Source organism: Thalassophryne amazonica, chromosome 12 (genome assembly GCF_902500255.1).
Source record: "Thalassophryne amazonica chromosome 12, fThaAma1.1, whole genome shotgun sequence".
In the NCBI taxonomy this organism is placed as follows: Eukaryota; Metazoa; Chordata; class Actinopteri; order Batrachoidiformes; family Batrachoididae; genus Thalassophryne; species Thalassophryne amazonica.
In genome coordinates this window covers 89817793-89836866 of record NC_047114.1, presented here as the reverse complement: position 1 = coordinate 89836866, position 19074 = coordinate 89817793, and the positions used below count along the sequence as shown (strand labels likewise).

At 40.9% G+C, this 19074-nt stretch overlaps 1 protein-coding gene across 1 annotated transcript in view; it reads right to left on the bottom strand.

The window, feature by feature from the left end:
• The window catches only part of LOC117521102 (laminin subunit alpha-3-like), a 243840-nt gene that overhangs the window by 59783 nt on the left and 164983 nt on the right, over positions 1-19074 (bottom strand). The window contains 26 exon segments of the mRNA XM_034182417.1: positions 652-782; positions 3331-3471; positions 3560-3677; positions 3758-3927; positions 4023-4118; positions 4741-4879; positions 5820-5947; positions 6053-6215; positions 8705-8853; positions 8942-9136; positions 9238-9389; positions 10415-10585; positions 10711-10827; positions 10907-11006; positions 11128-11269; positions 12448-12602; positions 12843-12959; positions 13060-13256; positions 14530-14694; positions 14893-15004; positions 15129-15239; positions 17682-17833; positions 17923-17976; positions 18085-18185; positions 18291-18371; positions 18463-18581. Of these exon segments, the coding sequence (XP_034038308.1) occupies positions 652-782; positions 3331-3471; positions 3560-3677; positions 3758-3927; positions 4023-4118; positions 4741-4879; positions 5820-5947; positions 6053-6215; positions 8705-8853; positions 8942-9136; positions 9238-9389; positions 10415-10585; positions 10711-10827; positions 10907-11006; positions 11128-11269; positions 12448-12602; positions 12843-12959; positions 13060-13256; positions 14530-14694; positions 14893-15004; positions 15129-15239; positions 17682-17833; positions 17923-17976; positions 18085-18185; positions 18291-18371; positions 18463-18581 (3476 nt within the window).

Here is a 19074-nt window from a genome sequence, read left to right as displayed (position 1 = left end):
AGTTACTGTGCTGCTTCAAAATGCACCCCCAGTTTACTATTCGGGACTAAACAGGAAGGAACGTCTGTCTATGGAATAGCCCCATAACACAGCATCAAAGACAAACCAGATGTTGGTTTATCTTTAATGAGGAGGAAAAACAGACAGAGATGGATTAAGTGCAGAGAGTTGCCTGGTTTCAAACAAGTAAATCTGAATAATATGTGTGATGTTTCAGACAGAAATTAATTAATAACCTCACCAAAAGTTAACTTTTTAAGTTGCCACGAAAGCCAGACTTTCCTGTTTTAATATAACTCTGTGCAAAATACTAAAACTCTGTTGTATTTTTCACATAAGTAAATTATTTTACATGTGGCTAGCATTTAAAAACAACCACACCTCATGTCATCACCTGCATTCTGCCACTGCAGACAATTGAAATTCTGCCATAACATCCGCTGTGCTGTATTTTTCTGTCACCAACATGCGAACGCAGCTAGAATACTAGGATAAATCAGATGGCATGTGCTCCTGATTGTCCATAGTTCAATATGTCCACTATGGTTCAGGTTCTGCTATACATCCAGATTTGGTGTTCGATCTCAGTTGACGTACATATGCCATAGCTAATGGAGCAGTGACTGAATCTGATTATGAAGAATATCATACCTGCCAGATTTTCTGTTTACAGTCAAATAATGCCATTTTCCATCACTGTACTGGTTGTTAGATTTCCAAGTCTTGTCACTGAATGTAAGAACCACGTGTCCATTTTCCAAAGCAAGATTAATGCCATCAGCCTGGAAAAATACAAGCAGATTTAGTGTGTAATGAAAGGGTTAAAAACTCCTAATCATAACATTAAATTTGACAAGAAAACAAAATAAAATAAAAACTAGAGCACCACACTCATAGAGCGCAAACCTCCACCAACACTAGTTTCCAATTCCACAAAAATTTTACCATGGAAAAAATTTCTGTTAGAAGTGGCTTTCATGAGCTAAATTATGCACAATTTGTCATTGTTGTTTGGCACTTGGTTTCCGACTGATTACTGGAAGACAAACAGGCATAAAACTGGAACCTCCATCCAATTTTGGTGGTGTAGTTAAATCCATAACAGAGAAATGAGAGTGATTGAGGCACTTTTGATTGAGATATAATGCAAAATGTACACCAAATGGGCTTTTCAATATTAAATTCAAATGTCCACAAAATCAACAATCCGGATCAGATTTGGATCAAACTTTGTCAGGTGATAGTGAGTTCCAGTCTGCACCTCACTTTCAAATATGAGCATGATTGGGACATGTTTGATTAAGATATAATGTAAAATATACATTAAATGGAGTTTTCAATGTTCAATTTAAATGGCCACGACAAAATCTGTAATCTGGAACAGAGCTGGATCAAACTTTGTCAGGTAAAGGATACCATCTGACATAACACTCTCAATTATGAAAGAAATTTGGTCTTTCTTGATAGAGTTATGAATTTCTGAAAATTTATTCAATGTTAAAGACTTTTTTTTTCAAATTTTCAAGATTTTTCCTGACTTTGAGCTTGAAAATTGAATCAGTTCTTGCCTATCAGGATATGAATCTTCAATAAAAATTACACTCAACAAAAATATAAAAGCAACACTTTTGGTTTTGCTCCCATTTTGTATGAGATGAACTCAAAGATCTAAAACTTTTTCCACATACACAATATCACCATTTCCCTCAAATATTGTTCACAGTCTAAATCTGTGATAGTGAGAACTTCTCCTTTGCTGAGATAATCCATCCCACCTCACAGGTGTGCCATATCAAGATGCTGATTAGACACCATGATTAGTGCACAGGTGTGCCTTAGACTTCCCACAATAAAAGGCCACTCTAAAAGGTGCAGTTTTGTTTTATTGGGGGGGATACCAGTCAGTATCTGGTGTGACCACCATTTGCCTCATGCAGTGCAACACATCTCCTTCACATAGAGTTGATCAGGTTGTCAATTGTGGCCTGTGGAATGTTGGTCCACTCCTCTTCAATGGCTGTGCGAAGTTGCTGGATATTGGCAGGAACTGGTACACGCTGTCGTATACGCCGGTCCAGAGCATCCCAAACATGCTCAATGGGTGACATGTCCGGTGAGTATGCCGGCCATGCAAGAACTGGGACATTTTCAGCGTCCAAGAATTGTGTACAGATCCTTGCAACATGGGGCCGTGCATTATCCTGCTGCAACATGAGGTGATGTTCTTGGACGTATGGCACAACAATGGGCCTCAGGATCTCGTCACGGTATCTCTGTGCATTCAAAATGCCATCAATAAAATGCACCTGTGTTCTTCGTCCATAACAGATGCCTGCCCATACCATAACCCCACCGCCACCATGGGCCACTCGATCCACAACATTGACATCAGAAAACCGCTCACCCACACGACGCCACACACGCTGTCTGCCATCTGCCCTGAACAGTGTGAACCGGGATTCATCCGTGAAGAGAACACCTCTCCAACGTGCCAAACGCCAGTGAATGTGAGCATTTGCCCACTCAAGTTGGTTACGACGACGAACTGGAGTCAGGTCGAGACCCCGATGAGGACGACGAGCATGCAGATGAGCTTCCCTGAGACGGTTTCTGACAGTTTGTGCAGAAATTCTTTGGTTATGCAAACCGATTGTTTCAGAAGCTGTCTGAGTGGCTGGTCTCAGACAATCTTGGAGGTGAACATGCTGGATGTGGAGGTCCTGGGCTGGTGTGGTTACACGTGGTCTGCGGTTGTGAGGCTGGTTTGATGTACTGCCAGATTCTCTGAAACGCCTTTGGAGACGGCTTATGGTAGAGAAATGAACATTCAATACACGAGCAACAGCTCTGGTTGACATTCCTGCTGTCAGCATGCCAATTGCACGCTCCATCAAATCTTGCGACATCTGTGGCATTGTGCTGTGTGATAAAACTGCACCTTTCAGAGTGGCCTTTATTGTGGGCAGTCTAAGGCACACCTGTGCACTAATCATGGTGTCTAATCAGCATCTTGGTATGTCACACCTGTGAGGTGTCAGCAAAGGAGAAGTGCTCACTATCACAGATTTAGACTGGTTTGTGAACAATATTTGAGGGAAATGGTGATATTGTGTATATGGAAAAAGTTTTAGATCTTTGAGTTCATCTCATACAAAATGGGAGCAAAACCAAAAGTGTTGCGTTTATATTTTTGTTGAGTGTATATGAAAAATTGTGGGCTCCAAGCTGTTCAAACAAACAAACAAACAAACAGACAAATCAACAGGCAAAAACATAATCTCCACCCAACTTTGTTGGTGGAGGTAAAAATACAGGAGTGACTGGACAAACCGCTTGTTTGTTCTGCAGGAGGAGACCTTGATTCTCGGTACTCTTGAAGCCGAGGGAGACAACCACATTATCTGCCAGGCTAAAGCCTTTGAGATCATCTGATAGGGAACTCCCCAAGCTAAACTCTGCTTTACGAGAAATCTAGACAAGAACACAGACGTTGTACACCAGGTCAGTAACATGTGACTGGTCACAGCCACCAGTACATTTGGCATGTTCGTGTTCTTACCAGCGAATATTCGGGGCAACCGTTGCTAATGCCAAACTTCTCAATAGGATTTACAGGATTGGTATTCAGCTTAACGCTGTTCATGCATCCTTTGAAAGGCTGGTTGGTAATGTTGAACCTGTGTAGGAAGGCAGAAAATAAAATCATTGAATAAGTTTGGAACATTTGAGCAAAAAATGTAGAAAAAAATCCACATACTTTTCTCTCAGGCTGCGCGGTGCTCCACCAATGTACAGTCGTTTCATGTCGTCTGGTCTGTACTCAACTGTGGTTTGTAGCACAAGTTTGTTCGACATTGTGACTATAAAGCTTCCCTTGTCTTGACCAGCAGCTCTGAATCTCATGGCGAACTCTGCCGACTCTTTTGTCTGAGGACAAAACAAACAAACAAAAAACATGTGCTGCTGATGATGAATTTGTTCTTCATTAAGTAGCAGGGAAGTAGAATTGAAAAACGTCTTACTGGGAAGGACTTCACGTTTTGTGGAGTTGATTTATACTCCAGATTGCTGTGTAGGAAAATTTCACCTTTCTCAATCGTCACAATGTAGTACGTCATCTTAGTTGAAGGGGAACAAAAAACAATTTTTCAAATTTAAAATCTTCACAGACAGCATTCATAAAACAACTGGACTATTACCTAGATCTGGTCCAAAGTACACCTGCAGGTTGGCAATCATGGGAATGTGAAAACTCACCTTTAATCCTGATTGCTAGCCTGTCTGGCTTTAAACTTTGATCCTAATCAAGCCTTTGATCTGCGATACTGACTGCTTTGATTGTTTAATCAGGATTGCTGCATAGTTTAATGATCAGGATCAAACCTCTGCCCTTTGAGTTTGATTCCTTGGATCCTGAGTGCTGGTCATATATAATCAGGATAAAAGGAATCACGATCACAAGGCAGAGCTTTGATCCTGATAGTTATATGACTCTGTAATTGTGATCAAAGCAATTAGGTTCAGAGATCAAAGGCAGAAAGTTCATAAGCAAGATCCAAACCTTGTGGATCAGTATTTAAGTCTTTTCTTCCTTGACCCAAAGTCTACATCTCCATAAAATCTCACTGAAATCTGTCCATGTTCTATTTAGTCAATCTGCTAGCAAAAAATAAAAATAAATAAATAAAAATAAAAAAGAGCCTCCAGATGGAAGTCATTTACAGTATTTATCTATTTTACCTCATTTCCAATGTATAGGAGCAGACCATTTGATGAAAGACTATTGATGGCCATGTTGAGACTGAAAAAGCCATTATCTAAAGGAACTTCGGCGTATCCAGTGCCTTCATAGTACTCACTGGGCTGCTTTGGTAAATATCTGTACACAGGCGAGAATCAGACAGAAAACCATGTTTGAAATGTAAGTTACATCGATGGATGGTCATGGCTACAGGAAGTCAGACACATTTCTGAGAATTAAAACAAGGGTGAAAATAAAAACAGGTGAATCCCATTAACTCGCGACTAACTCGGGTAAGTCGCGATTCAGCTTTACTCACGGTCGATTTGCGAACCCCGAAAATTTTGACTACTGTAAAATATAATGTGTTTTTTTTTTTTTTTTTTTTGTCAACTTCATTAACTCATGATTTTAGATAACTCGCAATCCAATTTTGCGGACCCCAACTCGCGAGAGTTAACGGGGCTCGTACTACTCTTCTCGGGTTCTGAGAATTATAAGATCAGAGTGCTTCTAAAATTTGAAATTTGAATGTATAATATTTGAACATGATTTAAACATTACTGAAGCAGTAAAAGCTAAGTAATTAGCTGTACAAACAAAACAAATAGACTCTCACATAAAATTTTAAAATCAATATACTTCGAAGAAGGAATACGCATTTATGCACATGGTCATGCACGGTGGTCAGTCACCATTCTTCTCATATAGTGGCTACAACGGGCGTTAAAGGACACAATATTCACATACATATGCATTAATCCAACTGTCATGGCAGTTTCCAGCTTCCACTCCAGTGCTCTGTCTGCACAGATCCATTGTCTTAGCAGAAAATACTTGCATCTGCTTAATACCACAGCACTGTGCGCTTTTTTGTACTTTGGTTTAAAGGGAATGACAGGTGGCAGAATGACTGGTTGATATCACGTTCGATGACTAATGTATTGGATAACTCCAACCCCTTTGCACCCACTGACCAGGTTGGTACTCAGTACTTGCACCCTCTAAATAGTAAACAGACCTTCGACACACCCAAAAAGCATTGTAAGTACTCTGCACCACTCGTGGCGTCACCTACCTTTTGCATGGCGTCACCAAATTGACCTTCTCTGCCTTTTGGAAATTGTAGAGACTGATGATTCGGTCATTAAAGGAGACAAACTCTATGCAGCCTTCATACTTGGGGTAGTTGAGTGATGGTGGAGGCTGAGGAGAGTCAGAAATACAACAAAACAACAAGTACTTAGAAACATGTCGTCATGATACAGTCCTTGTACAAAATGCAGGCTGATCTGGTATTTGCAGGCTTACTGTGAAGTTGGAAGGGTAGCCTCCAACATAGAAAACCATATCATCAGGTTCAAGGTTTAGAAGGTTCTTGGTCTCAACGCCCTGGCTGGTTTTGGTGAGTGGTGCAGCGGGTGCACCTGATGTGATCTCTTTGGTAAGGCTCACTTCAAAGTCTTGGTAAGTTCTAAATCATCACATACACACTGTGTATTAAAAAATGCAAAGAAACCAACAACAATTTGCACAAACTATAATACTAATGAATAACGTCAGTAGCCAAAAAATTGTTTTTTTAAACTACTATTTCAGCTGTGTGATGTCACAATTTAGAGTTTGAGGTTAGAATGATTTAAGGCGTTTTTAATATGTTGTCCAGCTCATTCACATGTATGAGTATAAAACTTCAAAAATCCTGCCTGCGGCCATGCGTGTCCCCTGCGGATGATCACGGGCGTGTTCGGATGATGGCCGACTCATACAGACATGTTACACGGATATTGCGGATGTTTGGCGAATATGGGCGAATTTTGTGCACAATCCATAAGCAAATCCTCCCAAACGCCAGTGGGACAGGGCCCTAAGTGAGATGTACAGGAGGAAAACCTCTTAGCTTTTGTAAATGTGGATAAAGACACTTTTCTGCTAGGAAAGCTGTGGTTTTTCCTGCCTTTTCATATTGATACTATGCATCGAGTCAACTGTTCTTATTTTTATTAGTGCGTTATGCAACACAGAAATGAAACCTTTAAAACATTTGTCTGTTTGTTTGCTCTCCAACTCCTCTAAGGTCCTTTGGCCAATTTCTACCAACTTTGGTATGTAGATGAAGATTGATGCCAGAACTGGCATTCAAGGGTTCAGTATAGCAGAGGTCAAGGTCAGTACTCTAAACTTTGATTTAAATTTATGTATATAGTGCCAAATCACAACACACGTCACCCCAAGGTGCTTCACAAAGGTTACGGTCTAACCCAGGGGTGGGCAACGAAGGCAAAGACAGTGCACGTTTACCTTGCAACCAGTCACCTTAGCAGGTGGTTTTGCTGACGAGCTTCTCCCTTGAACATAAACACCTGAAATCACCTGCTGAGACACCTGAACGTCAATGAAATCACCTGCTGAGGTGATTGGTAGGGAAACCTGCAGGGTCTTAGTCCTTCATGACACATGATTGCCCACCCTTGGTCTAACCTTACATCGTGCTGACCAAGCACACAGGCAACAGTGGTAACAAAAAACTCCCATGGGTGTTTTTGATTGGAGGAAGAAATCTCAAGCAGGCCATACTCAGAGGAGTGGCCAAATCCTTTGCCCATACTACCAACAACAAAAAAGCTCAACCAAAAATAGCGCAACAATGAATTGCCAAACATGCAAGAGAGAGATGATGGAACCAAACATCCAGGTACTTATAAAGTCCACGGGTCATGGTGATCGGTAGTCCAAACAAGTGGTAAAGATAACAGAGCCAAGATGTAGGATTATCATACAGTAGTCAGCCAACAGTTCTCACCCCAAATTCCCAGAAACGCTCACAAGTCCCCCAGTTTGCACATCGATCCACAGCAAGCGATGACCATTAACTGTTTCCCTGCCACAGTTACAGTCTAAGGAAGGTAAGGCCAGTCTGTATAAATCCTGCACTGATTTCAATCAGATTGCCTCCCAACATGGCACATACTGCAAAGTGCTGCTTGAAAGTTTGTGAACCCCTTGAGCTTTTACATGTTTGAAATTTTTTAGGTCATCAAAAAAAAAAAAAAAAAAAATACAAAAAATACAAAAAATAAAAAAATCAGGCTTTTTTAAGCTGTGTAATTTGTGATACAAAATTGTAAACTTGCACTTTGCACAATTTCCCCAGCTGCAGCCACAGAAGCCTGTAACTTATTCTGGGTTGTCTGTGTGTGTGTCTTTCCTCACTTGTCTCGTTCTTGCACAGTCTTGGTCTTTGAGAACTATCTACTCCATACAAATTTACCTAAGAGTGCGATAATGTTTGTATTTCTTCATAATTCATGTAAATAAAGTCTAAAGTCTAAAGTTTGTTGACAGATTCTACCCAAGTGATTTACTTTGCCATACTTGGTATGTGGGTGAAAGTCAACCCAGGAATTTCCCCTTAAATGGTTAATTTTGGAAAAGATCAAAATTACGGGGATCGAGGAATTTGATTTTCAACCTGATATGGACCCAACTTGGAACATATACTATTTAAGTGGATTCCAGAATTACCATGGTAAGGTCAGCCAAACGGTGAGTTATTCAGGTTAATGACAAGATCATTCAAGGTCAATGGGGGTCAAAGGTCAGATTTCGATCAGGCACCCTTTTCTTTTCAAGGAAATCCTACCTTAAATAACATGGCCACATCCACCTTTATGCTATACCTACGTACCTGACCAATCTGCCATAACCCTTACTGTCTTTATGTTTATGGGTACAATTGGGTACTTGTATTTTTAAGAGTGGTAGTACTAGTATCAGCAAATACTCATAATTAAAGGTCTTCTAAACCATGGCCAGGACACCACTGTTATTGCTATTTAAGGTGATACAGGCCTTTAGGTCAGTCAAAAATGTCACTTGAAGACCTGAGGACTAAATGCAAAAGATATTTTTGAAAAAACAATTCAGAATTCAGCTGTCAGTTAGCTACAAAACAACGTTCACCTGCGCAGGTCCACTCTGTCAAACATGGCTGGTTCTGGTGCAGATTCTGAGATTTGACCTGTTTCCAACTGATACACTTGTCCGTTGAGTTTGTACACAGTGTAGAGCACGTTATTCCTCAGAGCCATACCTATGTAGTTTTTAGAAGACTGCAAAAGAGAATTTATGAATGCAAAGTCTTTATATCAAGATATTCTCACAAGCTTTTTTTTATTTTAAAGAGTATCATCTACTTACATCTTTATTACCAAGGTACAACACGAACATGTTTCCTTTGTCTGTAGTCTGTCTGCGTCTGCGTCTTCCATCTCCTCTGCTTTCCGGTCTTTGCAGTGACAAAGACATGGTCGTGTAAGCCTTCAGATCATCCAGATCCTTTGGGGGACGCATCTCAACGTAGCCATCACCTTTGAACATCATAGGGACCGTAATCTGGAGAGAAGAAGGGGAATCAGAGTCAGCACATCTGCACAGGATGGGGGACGGATGGACATGAGGAGACAAACTGTGGGTGAGGTGGTGACTGAGCTCACCCTGTTTGCTGTATTTCGTGCTTGTTCAATGAGGTCTTTGATCTTCTTGATGTTGTCAGTTATGTTGCTTAAAGGTGAAAACTCTGAAGTGAGGTTCTCCACCTCTGAGATCTTATCGGTCAGAGAAGGTATGGTCTTCAACAATTTCTTCACTGAAAGGAGATGATTAGAAAGGAACCCTAAGCATGTCACACAGTATGAAAACACACCATTGATTAATTGTGCACAGACACTGAGTTCTATCTTCCACCTCACACAAATTAGGACACGGTGCAGTGTCGCTGTTAGTTTCCAACAGATGCAGTTGTCCTTTTCTTGCCCAGTGCTTGCATTAAGTATCAAAAGTGTTGGTGCTCATCTGTGCCCCCATGGGTGTGTTGTTTTAACATGAGGTGTGGTGAGGTGCAGCGCAGAAAGTGACATACAGTAAACGTGGTCTAAAGTCAAGTGCAGAAATTTTCTGCTATTTATACGGTGCAATAGTCACCTTAAGCCTCACTCACAGCTTGCCACACGTGTCACAGGGAGTGGCAGGTCGCAGCCATGCCGTGGGTATCCGGGGGGGAAGGTTTGTGAAAGACTTCAGGTTGTATATGTGTCTCTGTCCTGTCTACAAACACCCCCAAATGAGACAAGTTCGATGACGTCATCTAGGGGAAATAACAGCACCTCCAGGTGGGTGACACTCCACCAGACCAAGTGGCTTCATTGAATTTTGGATGGAAATGTGCCCACAGTAACTCCTCAAGTGTTTCACAATGCTTTTTCAATGAGGGCCAATAAAGCATGAATCGGTACTGATGGACCATGACACAGCTTCAAACTTAGGAGCTGTAAGTTTTACCATTTTATGTTACTTTACTGCAAGTAACACGATAGCCTGTTGAACATGTTGTTAGCATGACCTCTGAGACCGATGAAAACTTATTGAAAGGGAGTATATATGTGAGCTTTAAAGGTAAAGCCAGATGACACTTTGGTAGGTGTAATTCCTGTTATGCCCCAAAACAAACCTGTGATTAATGACCAGACCACCTTTGCACCCTGTGCCTGTCTTCGCTCTCAGATCAGGCACTGTGGAAATCATTTGAGTTGAACATGCTTCAAACATGCCGTGTGCTTTAGACCATGCTCTACGGCTCATCAACGTACGAACCTTTGTGTGTCAAACTCTCACCTGACTCATCCACCTCGTCCATGACACTACTCAGGTTGGAGTGCACAGCCGGGACTTTGATGGCTTCGATTTGCTTTTTGATGTCATTCAGTTTGTCTGTTGTGTCGTTGGCTGTCTCATTGGCTAAAGCGGCTTTCATCTTGGCTTCATTGATCATATCGCTAATGTCATCTGATTAGCAGAAATGGGAAATTTGGAAGAAAAAATAAAGTCTTGTTAATAACACATTTGAATGTTTTGACATGGAACCAGTTTAACTGTCATGTCAGTTTTACGATGGGTTTGACTCGCCCTACCTCTATTGATGTCCTTCATTCTGTCCTGAATACCATTAAGATCATTCTCAAGAAGGTTCTTCTTGTTGGCAGCATTCTTCAAGCGATCTGTCACATCATTAAGGTCGTCTTTAATATCTGTTAAGGAAAGACAAGAATGAGCCGTCAAAGGTTTGGGTCCTTTTACGGACAGTAATTCCAGACTCTGGTTTAATACCTTCAAGGTCTTTCTCAGCTGCTTTTGCACCATTCAGTGCATCATTGCTTCGGTTTTTCAGGTCTTTTGCTCTTTTTGTGAGATTCTGATCTTTTACATTCTGAAGGAAGACAAAAGATATTTAAGATGACAACAGTCTTACATGGAAAACTGTATTGTATTTATGACCACATTATGTCAAAGATGTGCATTATGTGAGAAATACTGTGTTCGTGGCTTACCTTTAAGGCATTGTCTGCTGCCTGTTTGGCTTCATTGGCCGCAGCCTCAGCAGCATTAATTGCATCTGTGATGTTCTTGTAGGCATCAATGGCATCTTTGGCGTTGATCACCTCAGGGCGTCCTGTTGCATTCTTCACAGCTCTATTATACAAGATAAAAGAAGATGAAAATAAATTCAAGACACAACCTTTGTCACATGGTATCGCACATAGAAGACGGAGGCACCAACCCACCATGTGATGCTTGAATAGTGCAGGTGGACAACATTTAGATGCAATTCCATGAGCTATATGAGCAGTATAGCAGGTCCTGAGCTGTAATTATTTGAATTATTTAAGTATTTGATAGTAGCCTAATGTTTCCTGATGAATACATATTATCAGAATGCTAACATGCTAACTAGTGAACTAGTACAGCCAGCTAGATCGGGTATACTAAAATATGAAATAGACAAAATGCAGCAAAATGGGGACTGATAATGGCAGTAAAATGTAATGAAATAGAGCAGAGTGACCCAGACTGACTCTAAATATGAGTAAATTAAGTACTTTTATTTTTATTTTGGTGGGTTTTTTTTGTGGCTATTTGAAAATATGTGAATGCGCTCCATCCATAGGGCTCTGTGACTCAGGGCGGGTGTGCCATCTGGTGTTCAAGAGATGAAAGTTCAGCCACTGACTCAACAATGGCTCCATTTGTATGTACATAAAGCATGTATACCATTAATCAGATTTATTTCATTCTTTTATATTTGCGTGTTTCATCATTCTGTAGAGCTAATTTCTTGAAGGGGGGGGGGGATCACTGTCTTTTCTCTATAAAGTCTATGCTTTTTTTTTCCAAGACCTGATCTTTATGAAATGTACCATAATTTTCATGACACTTTACCCCCATTTTGTATTTTAGTTTAGCTAGCTGAGTCACAGCCCAATTAATAAGTTAACCACTTGAAAAAGAATGCATTTGTACTATCTGGTCTTGTCTTACAAGTAACTGTTTTTGGAATATTTCATACCTTTGGAGGGCAAATTTTTGTAACAGTGTGATATGTGACAAACTGCTATCACAACTGACAAAATTTCTGTTTAGATCTGTCACTTCAAAAATTAGCAGTATTAAGATTACTTGTAAAAACTGAACTTGCTATAAAATTATTTATGTGAATTATATGAGTGAATGTATAGCACCTCCTGGTGGGGAAAGTGGGAAAATTCATGCTTTTTTTCTGACATTTCCTTTAAAATGTCACAGCCAACATACATGCCTGCCTTATGACATATGTTATAGTTTTGTTTTTTTTCCATACACAAGAGACTTACCCTTCAAGATCCTTAGCTAGCTTGGCAAGGTTCTTAGCATGTTCCTCAGCATCCTTCACGATGCCCTCTTGGGCTGCTGCTTTGGTAACCTCATTCACCTTCTTGGTCAAATCATTTCTGGCACCATCCAGCTGTGCCGCCTGCCGTTCATAGTCCTGCAGCAGCAAGTGATAGTTGGATATCTTCAGGTTACTCAGAACACCAGGAAATACCATTTACGTTGCCTCAGAGCAAAACAAGAAAAAGAAAAACAGATGATTATCCAAGCGGACGGCATGTTAGGACGTGATTGCTCGTTGATGCAGGATCACAAACATGGCTGTTTTATGTTACAGTGATGCCAAAGTGCTTTGGCTCATTTGTCTGCTGAGGGAAATAACGTTATGTAAATGTACCGTTTTACTGTCAGACAGCCCGTTTATCAGGTCTTCCACTTTCTGCAGCTCATCCTCTGCCATGGCCATCTGGTCCTCAACCATCTTCCGCTCTCTTTTTAACTCGTCAATACGCCTCTGAAGTGAGCAAATTAATTAATTCAATCAGAATAAAGCCGTGTAACGGCCGTGAATTACCTTCTGTGCAGGACTAAACACTTGATCTTGTGCGTCTTACCAGGAGATCGTCCAGTGTCTGAGCGCTGAGTCCATTCTGGGTGTTGGCTTTTTTCACCTTATCCACCGCCTCCTTCAGAGCTCTGTCCAGGTCCTTCAGTTTGGTGTTATAGTTGTCCAAAAGGTCCCGAAGCTTCTCTGCTGCAGCCTCATTCTGGTCTGACTGCTTACTTACGTCATTCTTGATGTAGTCCAGCACTGTAGAATAAATAAAATAGAATCCCTCTTATCTAGACCTAAAGGCCCCCTGACACAAGCATGACTTCTGATTCATGCACTTGCACGCCCGTCATTGCGACGATCCCACCCACTGTGTTCCCAGCTGGACGCCGTTCTTTGTTCCACCACCTGCCACGTGCTCTGTGCTGGACGCTGTGTATATAAAATAATTATTTTGTGTAGGATTAATCATTTTCTCTGCAAATTGGCTGTTGAAAATGGCTCTAATCGCTTCCTAAATCCCAGAGGGCCGCTTCAGCTTCAGCTGTTCGCACGTGCGCGTGCCTAACAAGCTGCAGAAAGCATTTTGAGCTGTCTAAAAAGGTAATTATTTGTCATGTTTACATTTTCATGGCTTGGTAAAACAGTTGTGTGTTCTTTCCTTCTTGTGTGAAGCTGTTAAAGTGTGTTTTTGATCATTTAACATATGTTAGAGCTGTTTTCAACGGCAAATTTTCAGGGAAAATGATTAATCCAACACGAAATAATTATTTTATATACACAGTGTTGAGCGCAGAGCACGTGGCAGGTGGTGGAACAAAGAACGGCGTCCAGCAGGTATCACAGCAGGTGGGATCATCACAACGGCAGGTGTGCAAGAGGCCTTTACATTTTCATCCCCAAATCCCCAAAGAAGGACCAGGCGTCATGGGTGGGCCTTAGGGTGCCTTGCATGCCCTCCGGAGTCAGTAGGGACCACCCTGGTCGGACGAGCCTGTCAATGACCCGCCAACCCCCAAAAAATAAAAAATAAAATAAAATAAAATGCAGACTAACATTACAATTTGTGCAAAATTCCAATATAGATGATTCATAATAATACTGATAAACACACACTGCGCTTTATCTGATTTTTAGAAAAGTAACTGTGAATGATTCGATTAGTTCATGAAATGATCTGGGTAAAGGGTAAACACGGCGCGCATCGCTCTAAAACCCATTATTCTCAATGAGAAGCGGCACAACGTGCAAAAACCAAGCTTGCAGACACACGCACCGCCGCTTGATGTCAAACCCCCGATTAAACAGGACTTTACACTTCTGGCCCAAAACAACAAGAGCAAAAAAAAAAAAAAAATGCCCCCCTGAGAGCAATGCAAGGCCCCTCAGCAAATCTGTGTCTGGTGCCAGGTCTGCCCAAAGACCAGTTATGGAACTGGGTAGGGTTTTTTTTTTTTTTTTACACCACAGGTTCTATTCTTTTGGAAGAAATTTAAGATTTTTTTTTTTACAATGATAGTAAGTATTGTACATTTTTTGGCAGCTTCTCTCTCTTCCTCAGCTGCAGTTTTCTGGGGGGTGAAGTTCTTTTGCTGCATTTCCTTCACCATGCGCTCTGCTTCCTCTAACATTTTAGCCAAGTCTTCACTGACCACCGTAACACCAGCGGTCCAGTCCCTCAACCGATCCAGCAGGTCTGCAATCACAACACACATTCACGGGTCAGATGGATATACAGGCTCATCAAAAACCCATCAACGGCACACACACACACACACACACACACACACATATACAGAGAGAGAGGCCGATACTGCATCCCATACCCCTGAAATCAGGAACAACTCAAAAGCAGGAACATTTTCTACAAGTTAACTTTCCATTTATCCTTTACCTTGAATTTTCTTGAGCATATTTTTAACTTCGTCATCTAGCTGCTTAGCCCGGTTGTGGGTTTTTTCCACATCTGCCACTGACTTGCTGGCATCATCAGCCATTTTATCTGCCTAAAGGGGGGGGGAGAAATATAAGATAGAACCATTCAACATTTTAAGCACATTATCACACAACACCACGTGCTCCTGTGTTAAAACAGTAAGAAACTACTACGAGTCATCTCCAAAACTCCACCTTTTCTTCAACAGAGTCAACGTCTTTATTGAGCGTGATCATATCCTGTTCCAGTTCATCGACTTTGGACTTCTGTTTGGTGATGGAGGAGTTGAATTTGTTGACGAGAATCTGCAAAACACAAACACGGTGTAATGCAAATCAATGTGCAGGAATAATGTGAAAGAACGTAGGAAGTCAAACAGGTATGGGATGAACTCACGGTTATCTCTTCCTATGAAAAGGCTGGAAACTTAACATCAAAATGTGTCAAGCTCACGTGAACTTGGGAACTGGCTTTGCTGGATGGCAGGGCTTAGGGAGAGGTTGGTTGTACATCTGGGTTGGGATGAGTTTTGGGAGTTCTCCTGCCTAAATGATTGATCTGGCATTAATTAAAATCACTTATTTGTGGGATAAGGAGCTGGGTGTGCTACCTGTCATCTGCATGGTCTCAGTCCACCCACCTGTAAACAATTACCAGTCTAGCCTAGGGAAGTAACCTGGTTCTGACTGGTCTTCAGTCCAGGGTGAGTTTCAGACTCTTGTCTGTTTCACATTATTTAATCTGGGGATAAGCACCAGAAACCAATTGTTGGAAAAGTTCTTGTGCTTTATTATTTTTCATTATTATCATGATGGGAGAATGTGGAGTTTTTGTTTTAACTAAGTATGCTGAATATATATTGTGCAAACTCTACATCTAAGTGTGACCACTTAACGCTAAGATTGTTTAATGTGAAAAGACAAAAGACAGCTCTCCACAGGGACTAAGATAAGAGAAGGCCACTCTCCCCATTGAGAAAAATATGTTTGTCTTGGCCAGCCTTGAGTAGATAAGTCTGGCAGCTGTACTGGAGATGTGGGGAGGGTTATGACTGTGAGACTGTTGCACCCCATGTGATCCAGGTTGGATATATTCTGAGGTTTTGCTAATGTGAGGCAGTGACACTCCCGCGGAAATAAAGACTTCAAATTGAAGCAAGACGTCTGTCTTCCTCTTCCTCCACCGTAAGTCAGGGTGGTTATTATTATTTTTCAGACACCAACTGAATCTTAGAGCCTCCATAGGACATACTACTTCTGTTCTTCTAATCTGTTATCTTTTTAAATCTTTCGTCATTGTGCACATCATTGTGGGTCTCCATCTTTGGAATTTTCAGAAACGTCAAAGATGGAGAACTTACTTTTTCTGGGTCAATGGCCCCTTGTACGTGTGTATAGCGTCTTGAGGTAACATACGGTATGATTTGGCCCTGTATAAATTGAAGGTGCTTCATGTGAAATTCCGACGCCGGAGTCGATGACACTCTTGAAGCTCCAGGATGGTTTCTGTCAGAATTGTGGGAATTACTGTATCTAGCTCTGGTCCAGGAGTATATTAAACACTCACACTCAAAGGGAAGGTAATATCGACTGAAAAAAGGAAGTGTAACTTAAATATTACAACAAAATATTTTTGTGATAGACATGAAATTTTCCTGAGTAAAATTAACTCTGTCGGGATAACATTTGTTCCCAGTCTAAATAGAGTAAAATACACTCTATTATAGAATGAAATCAGCTCTACCATCCTGTCAAATGAAGTGTTTCTACTCCAACAAGAGCTAATTTTACACTGTGATAGAGTATATTTAACTCTGTTTGGACTGGGATCAAGTGTTATCCCAGCAGAGTAAATTTTACTCTGCAAAATTTACTGTGTACCCTCATGAAATGAGTCACATTTTTGTGATGCAGTCAAGTTTAGTTAACTATTTTTAACCGTACCTCTAACCATAATCCTAGTTATAACCCGCATGGCCACCCCCCCACCCCCACCCCGCTGTGTCACCCCAGGTTTCATGGTACCATCACAAATTAATTTTGTGATATTGTCATGAAATGCATCACACTTTTGTGACGGTATCACGAACTAATAGATTTAATCACTCTTCGTGATGCCATCTCAAACTGGTGTGAGATCGGGTTGCGGTTGCACACGATTAGAAATTAAATCATGTAAATCCATTAGAAATTAAATCATGTAAATCCAACACACGGCCTCTCATTTTTTTGCCAGGAGTTTTTCCTGACATTTCAGAACAACAGTTGCTCACAGAAGGCCATAGAATTTAATGATAATGTTGACACACTGCACCCTATTTTTATTCATCCCTATAGATGATGGCTCCACCCATCACTGCTAACATCTCATCAACAGCGAGCTGAGGTTCAAACAAAATACACACCGAAGTTCATGTGTTAATCTAAGTGAGGACCTGAAATCCAATTCAATTTACAGGCCAGCATTAATTATTGGGTCAGTTTAATCCATTTCCAGGTCACTTCCATGACCAACTGTTCTCTAAATTTCCGAGCTTTTCCAGGATGCATGGGAACCATGATGAAGTTAGTACTCCAGTCAGCCGTCGGTGCAGTTTCTTAATTTGTGCTGGCACAGTGTGTGTAGGACTAAAAAGTGTTGAAACTGTTTATCGGCAGGAATCTCTAATGTTTGCAGAAGCACACCTCGCCTTACACAGAGCGACTCAGTCATCGTGTATTTGCCCATTAAGAGCACTGACATGCTACCTTGGTGTCTGACACAGCTTTCACCAGCTTTTGCAGATCCTCCTGCGAGGAAGCATTTGCAGTCATGTTCTCCAGCTCAGCCTTTATGTTCCGCAGTTCATCATCCAGCTTCTCCAAATCGTGCAGTAACGTCTGCACACAACTATCACACTCTGGAACACAAAGAACAGAGAATTGATTGAGAAAAGACCTGTCATTATTATTTTTTTTTTTTTAATTGGTCCATAAAACTCCTCGTCACCTCGGCAAAAATCATCGGTGTTTGTGTCTTTCGGCTCGAGCGTGTTCTTGCAAACTGTGACAACGGCAAATAAAATAGACAATAAGTGCGTGAGAGGAAAAACAGAAAGAATAAATTGCATCAAATTGAAATAATAAGTGGTGGTGTTGTTGGTTGTCTAACCTCCAGTCCTGGCATCACAGGTGTTACTGTTACCGATACAATTACAGGGATGACAGCGCCCCCCTATTATCAGTGGATCACCATAGTAACCAGGGGCACACCTACGGGGAAAAAGAGAAATAAGGTTATAATAATTGAAAACAGAGCAAAAATTAGTCATCAGGCTGCATGAATACGATTTCACTCTTCCTTTCTTTGACACTAACCTCTCACACTTGTGTCCCGTGTAGCCCGTTCTGCACGTGCACTGAAGTTCTCCGGCAAACTCCCTGCAGCCGACTGCAAAGCTGCGCATGGACACAGTCACACGAATTTAACTGCTGACAGATTTTACACTGAATTACAGCACATGCATCCGGAAGCGGCTTTTTCACCCACCTGTTGTTAGGCGTACTCAACGGGCACGGGCACACTCGGCATGTCCTCTGAGCTGGGTTGCCATAAAAACCTTTTTTGCATCGCTCACAGTGGTCGCCAGCTGTGTCATAGCGACAGTTCTGAAAATGATGGACTGTATTAATCAAAGTGTTTGTGCAGAATGGTGAAGGGAAAAAATACATGGGGCATCCTAATCTTATAACACAAGAAAATACAAAAATATTCCTTTTTTTTTAAATAAACCATTTTCATTGATTTTTTTGGCTGTTTAAAAGATCAAAATAGCTTTAAAACTTCTTCAAAGTGCATCAAATCCAACTGTGGTTATGGCAGGACATTTTAAAAATATGTTTTATCACAGAACAGCAAAGTTAACCCTCACAGTTTACATTTAGTTTTTAAGAAACATGAAAAGTAAAAGAAAAAAAGAAAAAAAATGTGGAGTGAAATAAAATAAATACTTTAAGCTATTGATAAAGCAGTTTTGTATATTTATGGATCATAAATAATTATAAAAAAATATTGCTCACTGTTACAATGAAATTTTTTTGGAATATTATTCTTTTTAAAAACACCAATTTAGAGCCACATAATATTTGGTTTAAACACATC